This window comes from Oppia nitens, unplaced genomic scaffold (assembly GCF_028296485.1).
Source record: "Oppia nitens isolate AA-2021 unplaced genomic scaffold, nextdenovo-longstitch-racon4-pilon3 scaffold1_pilon_pilon_pilon, whole genome shotgun sequence".
Classification (NCBI taxonomy): domain Eukaryota; kingdom Metazoa; phylum Arthropoda; class Arachnida; order Sarcoptiformes; family Oppiidae; genus Oppia; species Oppia nitens.
In genome coordinates this window covers 14810944-14827791 of record NW_026533199.1, presented here as the reverse complement: position 1 = coordinate 14827791, position 16848 = coordinate 14810944, and the positions used below count along the sequence as shown (strand labels likewise).

The 16848-nt window shown below is 21.1% G+C and overlaps 1 protein-coding gene across 1 annotated transcript in view; it reads right to left on the bottom strand.

The window, feature by feature from the left end:
- Positions 1–5877: 5877 nt before the first annotated feature.
- LOC128951652 (uncharacterized) overlaps positions 5878–16848 on the bottom strand; it is a 54732-nt gene continuing 43761 nt past the window's right edge. The window contains exons 2-3 of the mRNA XM_054296898.1: positions 10497–13222; positions 5878–5979 (exon numbers count right to left, since the gene is read on the bottom strand). Coding sequence (XP_054152873.1) covers positions 5878–5979; positions 10497–12308 — 1914 coding nt within the window. The 5' untranslated portion in view covers positions 12309–13222. The remainder of the gene's footprint in view (positions 5980–10496; positions 13223–16848) is intronic.

The following is a 16848-nucleotide window of genomic DNA, read 5'->3' as shown; positions in this document are numbered from 1 at the left end:
ATATAAAACATAATTGACTTTTTTTTAAAATAAAAATATTTTTATTGTTATCCTATTATCATGTACTGTATAATGAAATAACTATATAATGACTTAAAATACAAAAATATTATATATTTTATTGATATTTATTTTTATATTAAATTATTAATGCAATTATATTATAATGTTTTCTATTGTTATTTCTAAAATAAAATTTTWATATATATATAATAATCGTATTAAAAATGTTTTTATAATATAAGATAATACTGTAATATATATATATTAAAAATAATAATATGTAAAATTAATTATTTAGGTAATATTAAAAATATTATAATGATATTATTYATTAATTTTGATTYTATATATATAATAGTATAATATATTGTTAAAATACAATAAATTTTACTTAAATWTCTASTATAAAATTGAAATTTTATTTAACAAAATAATTGTATACTATATATATATATAAATCATTGTTTCTATTTATAACAATATATAATATATAATTATTTTTTTCAATAAACATATTAACTTAGCATTAGATTTATTTAAAAACAAAATAATATTAAAACCAAAATATTTTTCAAACAAAACAAAATCTATAAATAATATTTCATATTAAACTCTAAATAAATATATTATAGATTTACWCAAAATTGTTATTTTTTTGGTTAAACTTAAATCTAACAATTTATCTATTTTTTGTATATAATTGAAAATACTATTTATTTCATGCGTCAGTGATATATATATATATATATATATATTATTAATATAGATATATATATTAATAGTATTATGAAAATATTTGTTGAGTAGATAAACACAAATATAATATACWGTATATATATATATATATATACACAATAAATATAAATCTTATGAGATTTCATTATAAGAGTCTTATATAATTGCATTTTATTATATATATATATATATAATATTATTTTTTATATATAACTTAACTAAACAATATCATTATTGTGTTTTTATAGAGAGTAGTATAGAAAACAATAAATATTTTTATTTTTTTGTAAAAATATAATAATAATAATAATAATAATGTCTAAGTGCAACAAACAAATTAAATTTTTTGTTATTTTATTTAATTTTTTTTTATTTATATAATTGATATACTTATTTGTTAAATTGTTTGCTAATAGTATATAATATTATATTAATATATAATTTAGTTTAGTTAARTAATTTATATAAATCAATATATATTAATTTGTTTTAATTAATTTAAATTAATACACTATGATATTAATATTAYTAACTGATAGTTAGTTATAATAATATTTAAATTAATTATAGAAAATCTATTATAATAAATAAAATAAAAGTAAATTATTTAAATAATCAATAATTTAAATTATTGATTAATTAATTAATATATTTTATGTTTTTTTTTTTAATTTATTATAATAGGTTTTATGTATATTATTTTAATATATATAGGAAAACAAYAATTATTTTGTTTACTATAAAAAAATACAAATATAATTAGTTATTASAATAAATAGACAAACAAACAAATAGTAACAAGATCAATTATTTTTGTATTTATGTATTGTGAAAAAAATGTATTACACACACAATAAATTGACAAATAAATAACAAAATTTAATAAAATAAAACAAAACACAATACATATTACTAATTATTTGTTAAATTTTTTTGTGTGTATAAAAAATTATTAAAATTAAAATAAAAAACTTTAATTATTGTTTATTGGTATTGATATACTGTATATTTTTAATTAATATTTTTATTATAAAATTTAATTTAATTTTTATAGCTTGAATATACAATRTAGTTTTTAATATAATAATGTATTTTTACAWACAGTCATAATAAATTGTTATTTTTAATATTATGTGATTTTATTTTTAAAATTAACCTAAAATTAWTTAACTATTCAAAAAAATATATAAATAWACAAATATTTTGTACAATAATAYACTATATAAAAATAAATAATATATATTTAACTATACATAAATGTATTTATTTTGTTTTTATTTTATTAAATTAAAACTAAATTAATCTAAAATAATAATAAATAATGTCTAAAGCTATAAACTAATAAAAATAAACAAAAAAYTAATTAATTAATTTCAATTAAAATTTCTAAAYATTTTTGTTTTGTTTATTATAGTATATATATATATATATAAAATGTACAAGCTTAATTAAATATATTTTTGTTATAAAAATAAATAAATAAATATACAATCTAATGTTTGAATAATGTTTATATAATTGAWTTAYWTGATATTTATTRATAATTTATTAAAAATTWCTAATGYTTAATTTATTAAATAAATATATATTGTTGTTTTTAAAAAAATTAATTATTTGTTTTTCACTTTTTACTAAAAATCAATAAAYTTCTATTATTAAATTTTTGGTATTTAATTTAGTTATAAACTTTTATTCAAATGATAAAATGTTTGAAAATATTTAATATATAAATAATATTCTAGAAATGTTAATTAACAAATAAAACAAAATTTTATTTAGTTTATTTTATTATTATTWAATAAAAAAAAATGTTAATTCAATAAATCAATAGTTTAGTAGTATTAGATAGTGTATGATACAGTAGAAACTGTATATTACTATCATTATGATAATAATAATAAAAACAATACAATAATATAATAATATAATGATTCAAAACACATACATAACWTTTTTTTTCTTATTTATTTATTTATCATAAATATTCAMTACATACATGCAATAATATAGACAGCATTTATATATTATATAAATATATATATATATAATATATAAAAATAATATATAATATATATTTGAATTATTGATTATATGATGATTGTTTATAGCATATATATATATATATTACTAAATAAAATTAATTATTTTTATTTATTTATAACTAGTTTTTTATCACTAGATTATATAATATATATATATATAGAATTAATATATTAATTAATCAAAAATAAAATAAAATGTATTAAAATTTAATAAATAATAAATATATTTTGAATCATTAATATTTTAAAGTTATTAATTTATTAACTAGTAATTAATTAAATAATTAACAATTTTAATTTAATTTTTAAAAACTATAAACAATATAATGTTCAATGATTTTAAAAAATATAATAATATATATTAGTTTTAAAATAATAGCATATTATTATTTTATTTAATATATTTGTTTTTGTTAATATAATATAAATATTTCCAACACAAAAAATGATATTGATAACATTTATATTAATATCTAAATATAATATTTTACTATTTTTTAGTAAACTATTTAATAGTAAATTAAATTTTTAACTAAATAATTTAAATTAGTTTTCTAAATTAATTACAGTTTTAACAAAAATAATTTATAACTTTAATATAATTTATAAATATACTAAAATAATTTTTATTATTACTTAAATATTTAAATTTAAGTTTCATATCAAACATACAAATAATACAAACACATAGTTAATCTCTATTTTTAATTAAAATATAATATAAATAATTTAATAATTTAGTATATTTTATTAATAAATTAAATAATAACAAACAGTAATAACAATAACAACACATATTAATCTATGATTTATTTTAATTATATAATATAAATATTTATCTAAATATATATATAATAAAATTGTTATATGATTTTAATTTATCAATACTATATATATAACTTGTTATAAAATAAATAAYTATAGATATATTAGTATTTTGTTATTGAATTTTTTTTTATTAATGACAAMCAAAAATGTCTATTAAATAAATAATAAAACAAATTGTTTTGCTTTAAAAATAATTATTTATTTCAWTTTWCATTTAAATAGACGAAAATCAATAATTATAATTGACGTTAGATTTTTGTTGCAAAATAAAACATGTTTTTTATTTGTGTGTATATTAACTYCAATTCAATTAACTTTCAAAACAAACAATTTATTTTTATTAGTTTAATGTATTATATCGTCAATTGGTTAAATCAAATTGATTAAGTAAAATGTTATGTTTAGTTTTATTTGTAGCTATTTGTATAAGTATTTTATTTATTTATTTTTTTTTAAAAAAAACAATATCTAATTGATAAGCAATTTATATTCAGTATTATACAGTATTATAAATATAAAAAAAATATTTCTAATATTAAATTATATCATTTAATTATGTGTTAAAATTATAAATAAAAMATTTATTAATAAATTGTTATTTAACTAAAAACTGATTTTTTTTTAGTTTTTGTAAAAATATTAAATATAAAAGATATATTAAAGTATCAAATTAACWAATATTTATACAAAAAAWATTAAAWTTATAATATATATATTTATTAATATTTAGTTAATTACAGTTTAGTAAAATTGCTAYAAAAAGTATATATCATATGTTTTTTGTAAAAAAATAATTAATAATTTTTAATCTAATTAATTAATAAAAWTTTTGAAATAAAATTTTAAATATATTATTTCTATAAATATCTAGTTTGTTGTGTTTTTTAAATTTTTTAAATTAAATAATATTTATTTATTTGTTATAAAACAAAACAAACTGATAATATATTGATTCATAAATAATTTACTAAACAATTTTTATGTGTTAAACAATGTTTTATTTATTGAACAAAAAAAAATAAAATCACATAAAACWATACAAACAAATAAATCAACAATTTTTTTATTGTCTTATTTTATATGATATTAATATTAATAATTTATTTATAGATATATAAATTGATGTTAAAATATCAAATTGTATCTAAATTTGTTGATTGAAATCAATTGWTATAAATCTATATATATTTATTGTTTTATTTTTTTCAGTAAATTTTATTACATAACAAACAATAAATTTAAAAAAATCTCTTTCACTATTTAATRAATATTATATACAGTTATCATTGTTTAACATAATAAGTATAGTATAGTTTTATTATTATTTATTTATACTAKAAATTAATTATTTATATTCAGTATTGAAAATCCATGAAATTTATTTTACTAGTAGTAAACATAAAATTAATTATTAKAGCTATAAAAWAAAAYAAAAAATTTATTATTTAAGTTAATGTTTATATTATCGATTATATATATATATATATATGCATTGTATAACTTATAATATGATAATAATAAAAATAAAAAATTATTTATTTTTATTTTAATTATCTACTAATTGCTTGTTATTTATAAGTRTATTGAATATYATTTTATTTAAATTAATACAAACTATTAAAACAATATAATGATGTTTATACAGGTATTTAAAATATAAAATTTATTTTTAAAAATTTATTATTTAATTTATTTTAAATATGCATATAAAAATTTTTWAAAAATAGYAAACTATTTATAAATTATATATATATATATMTTAATAMAATTCTAGTTATTACATTGATTTTTTAATTTTAGTTAAAWTTTTWTAATTTWATTATATTATAGAKTATATGTTTGTCTACTATTTGTTAATAATTTACTAAATCAATTACATTAAGGTGTAACTAAAAAATTAGTTATTAATATTTWTATATATATATATATATGATAATATATAACACAATTWTTTTTGTGGCATAAATATAGTACAAATATATTTATTACTTAATTATTATACAAACCAATTAGTTAAATATAATTTATGGATACACGCAATATATATATATATAATATAAAATATTATTTATGATTTTTTTCTACTAAAAATATGCAGCAATTATTATACTGTATGTATAATACAATTATCATATTATTGTATATATTATTCCCCTATAATTCAATAATTTAATTGGGTAACTCTCAAATAATACTAAAAAAACAATATTCAATATTAAACTTTTAAAATTTAATTAAAATTGTTTATAATTATATATATTGCGTTGTGTTACACTAATTCGTAGCCACTGTTACGCCACAGCGGTCCGATACGAGCTGATGAAACACAACCGGTACCTATCCGTAAACAGATACCGTCCAAGTCTGACGACTCACCGTTGAGTTAAAATAAATTGTAATCCGTATTGTAAATGAGTATAACAGTATTTATTTGAATAATAATAATAAAAACAAAAGTACAATAAATTTATATGTAATCCAATGGTATTTTATTAGGTTTGCAGTTTAATGCAAATCCTAAGCACTCTTTAGGGTTAACTGGTTTAAGTCTGAACCCAACACTTCATAACCAAATGAATGGTTTACAGCAGTTTATATACTCTCAAAATCAATGGGACTTATTGTTTGTGCACAACACCTATTGGTGTCGTGTGCAAACATGCCGTGCCTTCCCTAATATAAATTCATATACTATACTTAATTCCCAATAAGTATTAAAGAAATTAATTATTTAATAAAATATTCCCATAAAAATTCCCTATATTTTCCCTATATATTCCCTTAATATTCCCTATGTTTCTGTTAGGTGTTAACCAACTTAATAAAAATAGTGTTGTATATTTTGTATTATAGACGGGATAATTATCCGGTCACCCGGGTAATCATCCCGTTTCAATATAACTAAGCCTTTAGGGACGGGACTCCTGGTTTGTCCCGCCGGGACGAAACCGGGAATTCCGTTCCCAACTCTATTAATTAATTTTGTTAGTGTCGGTGCCCATCAATAGATGGCGCCACCGACACTATATAAACATCTTTTCCTGACAGTATTGTAGTAACAAAAAATAGTAATAATAATAATCAATAATAATAATAGTCAGTATAATTATAATAGTAATAATAATAAACTAATAATAACAACAATAAATAACAATAATTATAATCAGTATTACAATAGTATTTACCTTAGTATTGTTTTACAATGTATTGAAACCAAAATAGTATTAATCCCTTAAATATCTAATAGTATTAAATTCAGTATTAACGCACAACACTAGTCACTTATAAACCACAACAATATTAAATAATAGTAATTAAAATTAACAACAATAACAATAAGTATTAAAATAATAGTATTTAAAATTGTATTATAACACAAAAGTATTACATAGTATTACTACATAAAATCCTATACAGTATTATTAAACATAATTATGAGTACAAATATACTTATCAGTATTATTTTACATTTTATCAGTAATTTAAAGTTATATTTAATTTACATAGTCAGCATAGAAGATAATTATGAAAATGTTATCTCTATGCTGACCTCCATATAATACATTTCCCCTCACTTTAAAACGTTTCTGTCCTCAGAAACAACCATCCCCTCGCGTTGTCTGCTGATGTTACCGTCGATTGATATCACCTTTAAGACCGCGTTGACTAATCCTTTATTGTTGTTTTTCTTGTTGTTGACGTTTCTTGTGATTGCCGTTTCCTATTTCGTCCATGATCTTATACTTTTCTTATGACTCTCATTAATCCAATCCTGTCATTGAATGCTAAGGCGTCCCCCAGTATCCCAATAACGGCCATTTTAGATGGTATTTTCTTGTCCTTATCCTTATCGTTAATAGTCCCTTTAGTTACTTTTTCGATTACGTTTAGTCAACGATGTCTTTACTTTTCGTTTTGTTCATCATTTCTTTTAACATCAAGAATGTCGACTATTCTATCCTTGTTAACTTTTTATTGTCCCTCCTTACATCACTGTACGGCTCAAATACAGTTAATTCTCTTTTAACTTTAAAGTTATCCATTGTATTCTTTGTATCAGCTTTTTTTGAATATTTGTTTTCATCATAATTTTTGTAAATTGTTTTATTAGTAAATATGGTTTCAATAACAAGAGTGATCAGTTCTGTCTATTGAAACAACGAGCCCTTCTTCAACCGTTTGCGCAAACATATGCTCAAACCGGAGCATATCAGCATATCCTGTATAACGTGATTCGTTAACACGATAACGAAACATACAGAAGGCCTTATTCCAGACGGAAGTCATTCAAACCGTCTATTTCTTAAGTGTAATGGAGTCTTATTTTTTTGTTGAGCTCAAAGCAATTTTAAAGTTCTTGACTTTTTCTTCCAAATCCCAAGTCCATTCATCCGATATGATTTTAACTATTTCTCTTTAAACTGTCATTAACATAAATTTTGAACTATATTGTCTGTTTTATTAAATAGATTATTAACTGTGATTATAATATTCTGTATTTTTGGTAGTTTTAAAGATTATAACTGTTATTAGATTTAAATGTGATTTATTAGATATAATTGTTTTTAACGACATTTAAATAACAATGAACTTGTATCCGTAAAATCTATCCGAGATTTTACTCAATGTCCCCGACATTACCAGTGGCCACTAAAATAAGTTTATCGCGCTATTCAATTTTAATTTACTTAAAATACACAGTATAAACTTGACGTACAATGACGTAATTTGCTTTGACTCCATTAACAACTTATTCATAGAGATTTATCCTTAATCTCTATTGGATCCAATTAATCAGATGATTTCATCAAATGTTTCAGCTTATCGATCTCTTTATTAAGTAACTGAAAGTATCGGAATTTTTTTTGTAGTATTTATGTACTCATTTCCAGAGATCCATCCATTATTTGTTGTAATTAATTTATTTCTTCAGCTGATCCAATCATCTATTCTAATATTGCAATATAATCCGTTACGCTGTGAAGTAGCGTTTTAATTTGTTTAAGCGATTAATTCTTTTCAAATTTCTTCCACATGTGTTTTTATCTCTATCATTGACTACTGACTGCTGTCGACTATACTTTCATTTACAATGTGTAAATTATTTATCTCTATATATTGTCCAAATTTATTTTAAATTTTAATTTTGTGTATATTCCAGTATTTTATAAAATATTGTTTACTATTTATTTTGTCACTACATTATTATTGATTTGTTTAGTTTATAGAATTTTCCGTTGACTATATAGTATCGTATGTTGTTTCTGTTTAGTTTATCCACTGTTAATTCTATGTGATTATTTGATCTGTTTGTCTATATTTGAATTATGAAAATCTACACATTTTTGTACATCACTATTCATAATGATTTTTATCAGTCATTTTAATTGTTCGGTTGTTTCCTATTTTGCAACACCTTTCGACAGTAGTTTCCATTGACGTCATTTGTTCCAAATTTCCTGTTGACCAAAACTGACAACCACTATTTTCTATATATAATTTTTCTTTTTGACTATTCCGTCACATTTTGTTTCTATTGACCAGTCCAGTAATTACTCTTTCCGATGATCTCTTGTCATCTTTTTTGATTGTCGACCATTTTTGTTAATTATTTAGTCTGTCTACCATTTTTGTCAAATGTTTGTCGGTCATTATCAATAGACGTTTTTATTTATTTTCATTATTATTTCAGTAATTGTTTTCATAGACTTTAATCTATTACTTATATCGATCAGTCGTCCCTATCTGACATCTGTTTTCATTATTCGACCACTGTTTTATATGTCGACCTATTCTTTTTTCAGTTAATATCACTTGATTGACACCCTTTTAAATAACATTAGTTTAGTATAGTTTTCATTGTAAGTTTATTTCATTTACATTGTCCATCGTGTCATTTTTTGATTTGTCATTTGATGTTAAATGTGTCATTTTATCCTTTATTTAATCCATCGCGATTTTCATTTTGATTAGTTGTCTACTGGCTTTTGTTGTCCACCGTGTTAGATGATTATCTCTTTTCATTTGTCTTTATTGTAATAGTCCATATAATAATTTTTTTTAGTGTAACCTTTGCAAGTTTTTTATTCATGGATTATGATGATTTCTTTTAGATTGTAATCAATTAATTTTTTGTTTTTAACCATTATAAATCGACGATTATTTCACATCATAATCTTTTCCATTATCTAATCCTTGATCAATCAAATGTTATCATCATCCCCTGATGTCTTCTTAATTTTTTATTTAATCAATTAAATTGACTATATTTTGTTTTCTAGTCTTTTATTATTTAAATTGTAATCTCTTTTCTTTTCTCTTTTCTGACCGATTTTGTCGAAAATGATTTGCACTTAATTATCCTCTAATATTTCCATTTCCATAAATTTTAAAATTTTGTCGTAGGTTATTCGTTAGTTAATTTTCCTATTTCTCAGTTTTATAATCAGTTTCTTTAATTTTCAGCTCCAACTACTTTTTTAGATTCACTTGTTATGGTGAAGCGAACACTCATCATTAGCGCCATATTGGATAAATATTACATTTATTTATTAGTGTTTAAATAAATTTTAATTAGTATTTAATTAGAAAACAGTATTTAATAATTTTGATTTATTTTATGTCGATTAATATTAGACAATTTATTAAATTGCATAAACCATTTATTACTAATTTTTTTGTAAAATTGAAAATAAATATTACAAAAAGTATTTTGAATTAATCAAATAAATATTGAGAATCTATTAATTTTATTTGAAGTTCTTTATGACATCGAACAGCTGCTGTTTCGCGAACGGCTTCCGTAGTCGGTCCTTCAATTCTAAATTTGATGTTTAACATTGGGATACTAACAATAATTATATAAATTAATTCTTTATCTACAGTTACAGTGTGATATACAAAATCGTTTATTTCTATATTATAATAGTTTGCTAATGCTCTATAATAATATGGTGATAATTTAGATTCGGTGCTTGAAATTCTTATCATTCCCAAGTCCTTTGGCGGCGCTATCATCATTCGGTTGTTGACTTTCACAATTTTTGTTTCTTTAGTTATTAAAAAGTCTTTAAGGTTTTTATGTCGAAGTACTGAATCAGTTCCTAAGTATAAAATACCCAGTTGTGATTCATTTGTTGCTTGATTGTTGTTTGACGTTATTAATGCTTTGATAATAGGTCGTTCACATGAGACCAAGTATGTTCTTTGCAAATCATTTAAGTTCATTATGTCAATTTGCATTAGTTCAGTTATTAAAGGAAGATAATTTTTGCTCCAAACAATATCTCTTATTGGTGCGCCAAGTGTACAACTAAAACATTTATGGAGCGTATCGTTTCGATAGATTTGAATATTCCTTGAAGTCGTTGGAACATCTGGATTAAACAGTTCTGCCAAAATAATATAATTCGTTGTTACCACCATTTTGTGTTCGGCTGCTATGTTACCATTAATTACAACAGGAGTTTTAAACTTTTGTTTGATGACATTACCAGTAATTTCTATTTCATAAACTTTAAGTTGTATCACTTTTCTCTCGTCCGTTTTTAATAATAATATTGCTCGTAATGTGAAAATTGATTGTCCGTCTTTCGATGTATTATGTTTTGATAATGCATCAAATGCGATCCCTTCAGCCTCTCCTGCAATACCTGTTGCGTAGCGTACATTCACTAAGATGTTGTCATTAAATATTAATTCGTCAATTTGTGTAAACTTTTCTTTTGTGATAATAACAAATTTACGGTGACATTCATTGAAAATTGAAATAATTTTACCAACTTTATATGTGTGAGAATAGATTTGTTGTCCATTTAATTCGTTGTAATATGCAATTGTGTTGTCAGTCGCTGCTAATAAGTGATTAATTTTAACACCACTTTTAATAATTTTTATCGGTGCGTTCATTTTCTGTTGTAGTTTAAAATATATTGGTCTTAGTGATCCGTTATTAAATGCTGCAATTTGTCCAGAGTTAAGTCCAATGAAAAGTTTTTGATATCCAGTATTAAAGGTACTAACAGAACATCTAAGTCTGTTATACGCGTCAAAAGTAGAGCCAAATGGTACACTGAAATTAAATTCACTGTTTTGTCCGATAAATACATCGTCGGTTGATTGTCCATAATGTGTTGCTGGTGTTTGATTAACTACTGCTCCTATTTGGTGGTTCAATTGTGGCTCATTTTTTATTTCCGTGTTATCTCTGATACCAATGAGTACTGGTTTGATTTCATCCGCAATTCCTGTGTCAACTACATCGGCGTCTTCTTCGTTTGTTGCGTTTTCAATTACATTATCTGCATTGCTTGTATCATTCTCGTCATCCGCATCATTTGAATCATAGAAGTCGTCGTAACATTCATATGCCATTAACTCGGAGTATAGATTATTTCTTAGAGTTGTCAGATTTGTTGGATGTCTATAATCACTGTATGTGCTTAAAAAGTATTCAGGTGTTATCTCATCTTCAGCGTTTTCTATATCCATTTCTGAATCACTAGAGATGGTAATTACTTCAATATCATATGGATCGATTGGGTTATTAATTCGTGAAGTTGACGGTTCACAATAAGGTAGGTTCACTGAATTATTAGTTGAGTTATTATTAAGCGGCACATTATTGTTGGCATCATTTGTCCCTTGATTGTTTCCATACGAGTCCATAGAAGAGTCACTGTTTGATTTATTATTAGACATCTGTTATAAACATAATAAAAAAAATAATGGTTATATTTAATGAATACATTTATAGTTTTTAAATCACAGCGAGCTTTAATGAGTCATAATAGCGCAATTATCCCCCAATAGTTTAATAGATTAAGTGGTAATTATTAGTTTATTAGTTTATACCCCAACATTATATAAGGGTTATTATGGTAACGAGTGTTTATTATTAGTCGGGTCTTTATTATTAGATATTAGTCGAGTGTTTATTAAATATTAGTCGGGTGTTGTTGTTGTTTAGCCATCCTCGAGCTTCGGAAAACAGCCGTTGTTTGATGAAGTGTTGGGTTCGTCCTTAGTCCACACGTCTGTCAGCTACCATCCCTTGCAGTTGATAGACGTAGAAATTTTGAGTTCCAGTTTAAGAACTCAGTTAGGTGTTGACTCGTTTAAGTCAATCACAGCGATCATTACATGTCATTCGCACCCCTCAGCCGGTTTAAACCAAGGCTCTCATTCCTCCCATGTGAGGTGAGAAGATCAGAGGATTAGTGTCAGCTTTTAAACCGACATCCTCTGTTGACAAAAGCGCTGTGCTACCATTCCCTCGGTATGCACATGCCTATGATCTTTTTTGGACCTTTAAGCCCTATTTATGAAGAGTGACTTTGCTTTAAAAGTCTACTCATCACTGTGCTTGGATTAGCGTGTGAGTCGGTAGGTTCTGTTTAAAGAACCTTACCGACGGTGTATAACAGGTAATGTAAGTAAAACTCCAGTTAAAGAGCTGTGCTACCGGTAATAGTTGAGTAAATCTCACCGCTTTAGCCACCACATGCGTTGTGTTACACTAATTCGTAGCCACTGTTACGCCACAGCGGTCCGATACGAGCTGATGAAACACAACCGGTACCTATCCGTAAACAGATACCGTCCAAGTCTGACGACTCACCGTTGAGTTAAAATAAATTGTAATCCGTATTGTAAATGAGTATAACAGTATTTATTTGAATAATAATAATAAAAACAAAAGTACAATAAATTTATATGTAATCCAATGGTATTTTATTAGGTTTGCAGTTTAATGCAAATCCTAAGCACTCTTTAGGGTTAACTGGTTTAAGTCTGAACCCAACACTTCATAACCAAATGAATGGTTTACAGCAGTTTATATACTCTCAAAATCAATGGGACTTATTGTTTGTGCACAACACCTATTGGTGTCGTGTGCAAACATGCCGTGCCTTCCCTAATATAAATTCATATACTATACTTAATTCCCAATAAGTATTAAAGAAATTAATTATTTAATAAAATATTCCCATAAAAATTCCCTATATTTTCCCTATATATTCCCTTAATATTCCCTATGTTTCTGTTAGGTGTTAACCAACTTAATAAAAATAGTGTTGTATATTTTGTATTATAGACGGGATAATTATCCGGTCACCCGGGTAATCATCCCGTTTCAATATAACTAAGCCTTTAGGGACGGGACTCCTGGTTTGTCCCGCCGGGACGAAACCGGGAATTCCGTTCCCAACTCTATTAATTAATTTTGTTAGTGTCGGTGCCCATCAATAGATGGCGCCACCGACACTATATAAACATCTTTTCCTGACAGTATTGTAGTAACAAAAAATAGTAATAATAATAATCAATAATAATAATAGTCAGTATAATTATAATAGTAATAATAATAAACTAATAATAACAACAATAAATAACAATAATTATAATCAGTATTACAATAGTATTTACCTTAGTATTGTTTTACAATGTATTGAAACCAAAATAGTATTAATCCCTTAAATATCTAATAGTATTAAATTCAGTATTAACGCACAACACTAGTCACTTATAAACCACAACAATATTAAATAATAGTAATTAAAATTAACAACAATAACAATAAGTATTAAAATAATAGTATTTAAAATTGTATTATAACACAAAAGTATTACATAGTATTACTACATAAAATCCTATACAGTATTATTAAACATAATTATGAGTACAAATATACTTATCAGTATTATTTTACATTTTATCAGTAATTTAAAGTTATATTTAATTTACATAGTCAGCATAGAAGATAATTATGAAAATGTTATCTCTATGCTGACCTCCATATAATACAATATAATAATATATTAACAAAAATAATAATAACTGTAATTATTTGTCTAACATGTAATGCAAAATTTTAATATAAAATAGCATTGAATTATACTAAATATTTATGTATTATTTTAATCTAATTAAATCTGATTAAAAACTTAATTATTTAAGTAATTAAATGCTATAACAAAATAATCATCAGATTTACTGTAAATCACATAATCTATATAAATATATAAATATATATATTTATATATTAAATAATTATATTTATATTAATTAAATTATAAATGATAAATAAGGAGACAGTGACTAAAAATTTTAATTAATATCACATTAAATATATATATTATATTATAAATTTATATTAATGTCTAAATTATTTAATTAAAATTAATTATTAAGTTTACACTTTTATATACTRTATGTAATMTATATATATATATATAAGATATAAATTTAKTATTAATAWTATCAGTATTATTAATTTATTACTTACGTCTAATTGAATTGAATTGACAGTTATTTATTTATTTATATTTATTTTGTTGATGAAAAAAAGCAATGTATTAAATATATATAWATATATAGTATTTATATATTATCGGTATTATAGTTGTATTGATTGAACATTTTTTTATACAGTATATTAAATATTGATAATAACACTCAATACTTGATAACAATAATAATGTTTTTATTTTGATTGTTTGTTTGTTTTATTTTATTTTCAATATAATAAATAGTATTATAATATAAATATATATAATATTCTCAATAGTATTTCACAACAATATTATTATAATATATATACTTTAGTTTTTTGATGAAAAAATATAAATATTTTTTGTTTATTTATTTTATTTAATATATTTATATCTACTTTATATCAATATATTTATTATATATATACATATAAAGTATGATATATGTAATACAGTAAATATATTTATTTAWWTATTTAGAAATATTTTTTGACAAATAAAACTATAATAAATTATCTCATTTTTTTATGCAATACAATGAATAAAATTTTATTTATTTTCATTTATGAAACAACATTGATATAAATTTTTCTGCAGTTTTTAAAATAAAAAATATTTTTGTATATAAATATATTTATATATATATATATATATWYATATCAAATAAAATAAATATATTTTATTTATGCAGATATTACTACTACTACTACTAACTTAGAGTATGCAAAATATGTGAATATTTTTATTATTATTATTCAAAAAATAATACACCAAACATTAATATAAATAAATTAATATTAATGATAATAYTAATAATAATAATAATAATAAATTTATAGATTAAATATTAATAACATTTGCACAACCACAGTAAATATTAGTAAATATTATATTTAATATATAAAAAAAATTATTATTATTATTATWTTYATAAACTAATGACAATAACAACAATGATAACAATAGATGTAAAAAAWTTTTATTAGCAAATTGTAGTTAAAATTTATTATTATTATTATAATTTGATTGTAGATTTAAACATAACATATTAATAGTAGACATAATAATATTTATATAATTATTAGTACATACAGTCATAATCACAACAGTARTAATAAATTATTTATTTATATATTAATATATATATTATATAWWWTTTATTTTATTATATATAATGTAAAAAAAACATTTACATAWATTATGAAACATATATAGAAAATATATTTATTTTTTTTGATAGAAATTACTAATAATAATAATCAGTATTTATTTTATAAATAATTTTATTATTTATATGTATATATAGTTAATACAATACTACTGTATATATTGTATACAAACCAATAACAYWMACATGAGTTTACACTCACACACACACACACACTCACTGAGAGAAAATTCACTATAATTTATATGAATGAATATATATATATATATATAGATCAAGAATATTCTGTATAATATTCTGTGTATTTTAGTTTTACTGTTATTATTATTATTATATAATATATAATATGTGTGTCAAATGTACAGTTAAAAACCTAAACCAATATCTATTATATAAAATAYTAGTAGTGCGCAAAATCTATAGTAGTATATATATATATATATATTGTATAACATATTACTACTACTATATTATATTATGTTTATATATATACTGTATATTGCATGTTAGTTGACCTGCGTSAATTTTTATSWAATTTTATTTGTATWGTATTGTACTGTATGTACATTAWATTTTAKATGTATTAATAATTTTATTTTATTGTAAAAATAAATTTAATAGATTATATACTGTATATATATATTATATATTTGTTATTATTATTTATTATATATATATATTATTTAAATTATATATATCTAAAAAAWATATAATTTTATGTATAATTTTTAATAAATATTTTCTAATCAAAAATAATAAATATTGTAGTATATTATATATTATTATTATTAATTAAAAT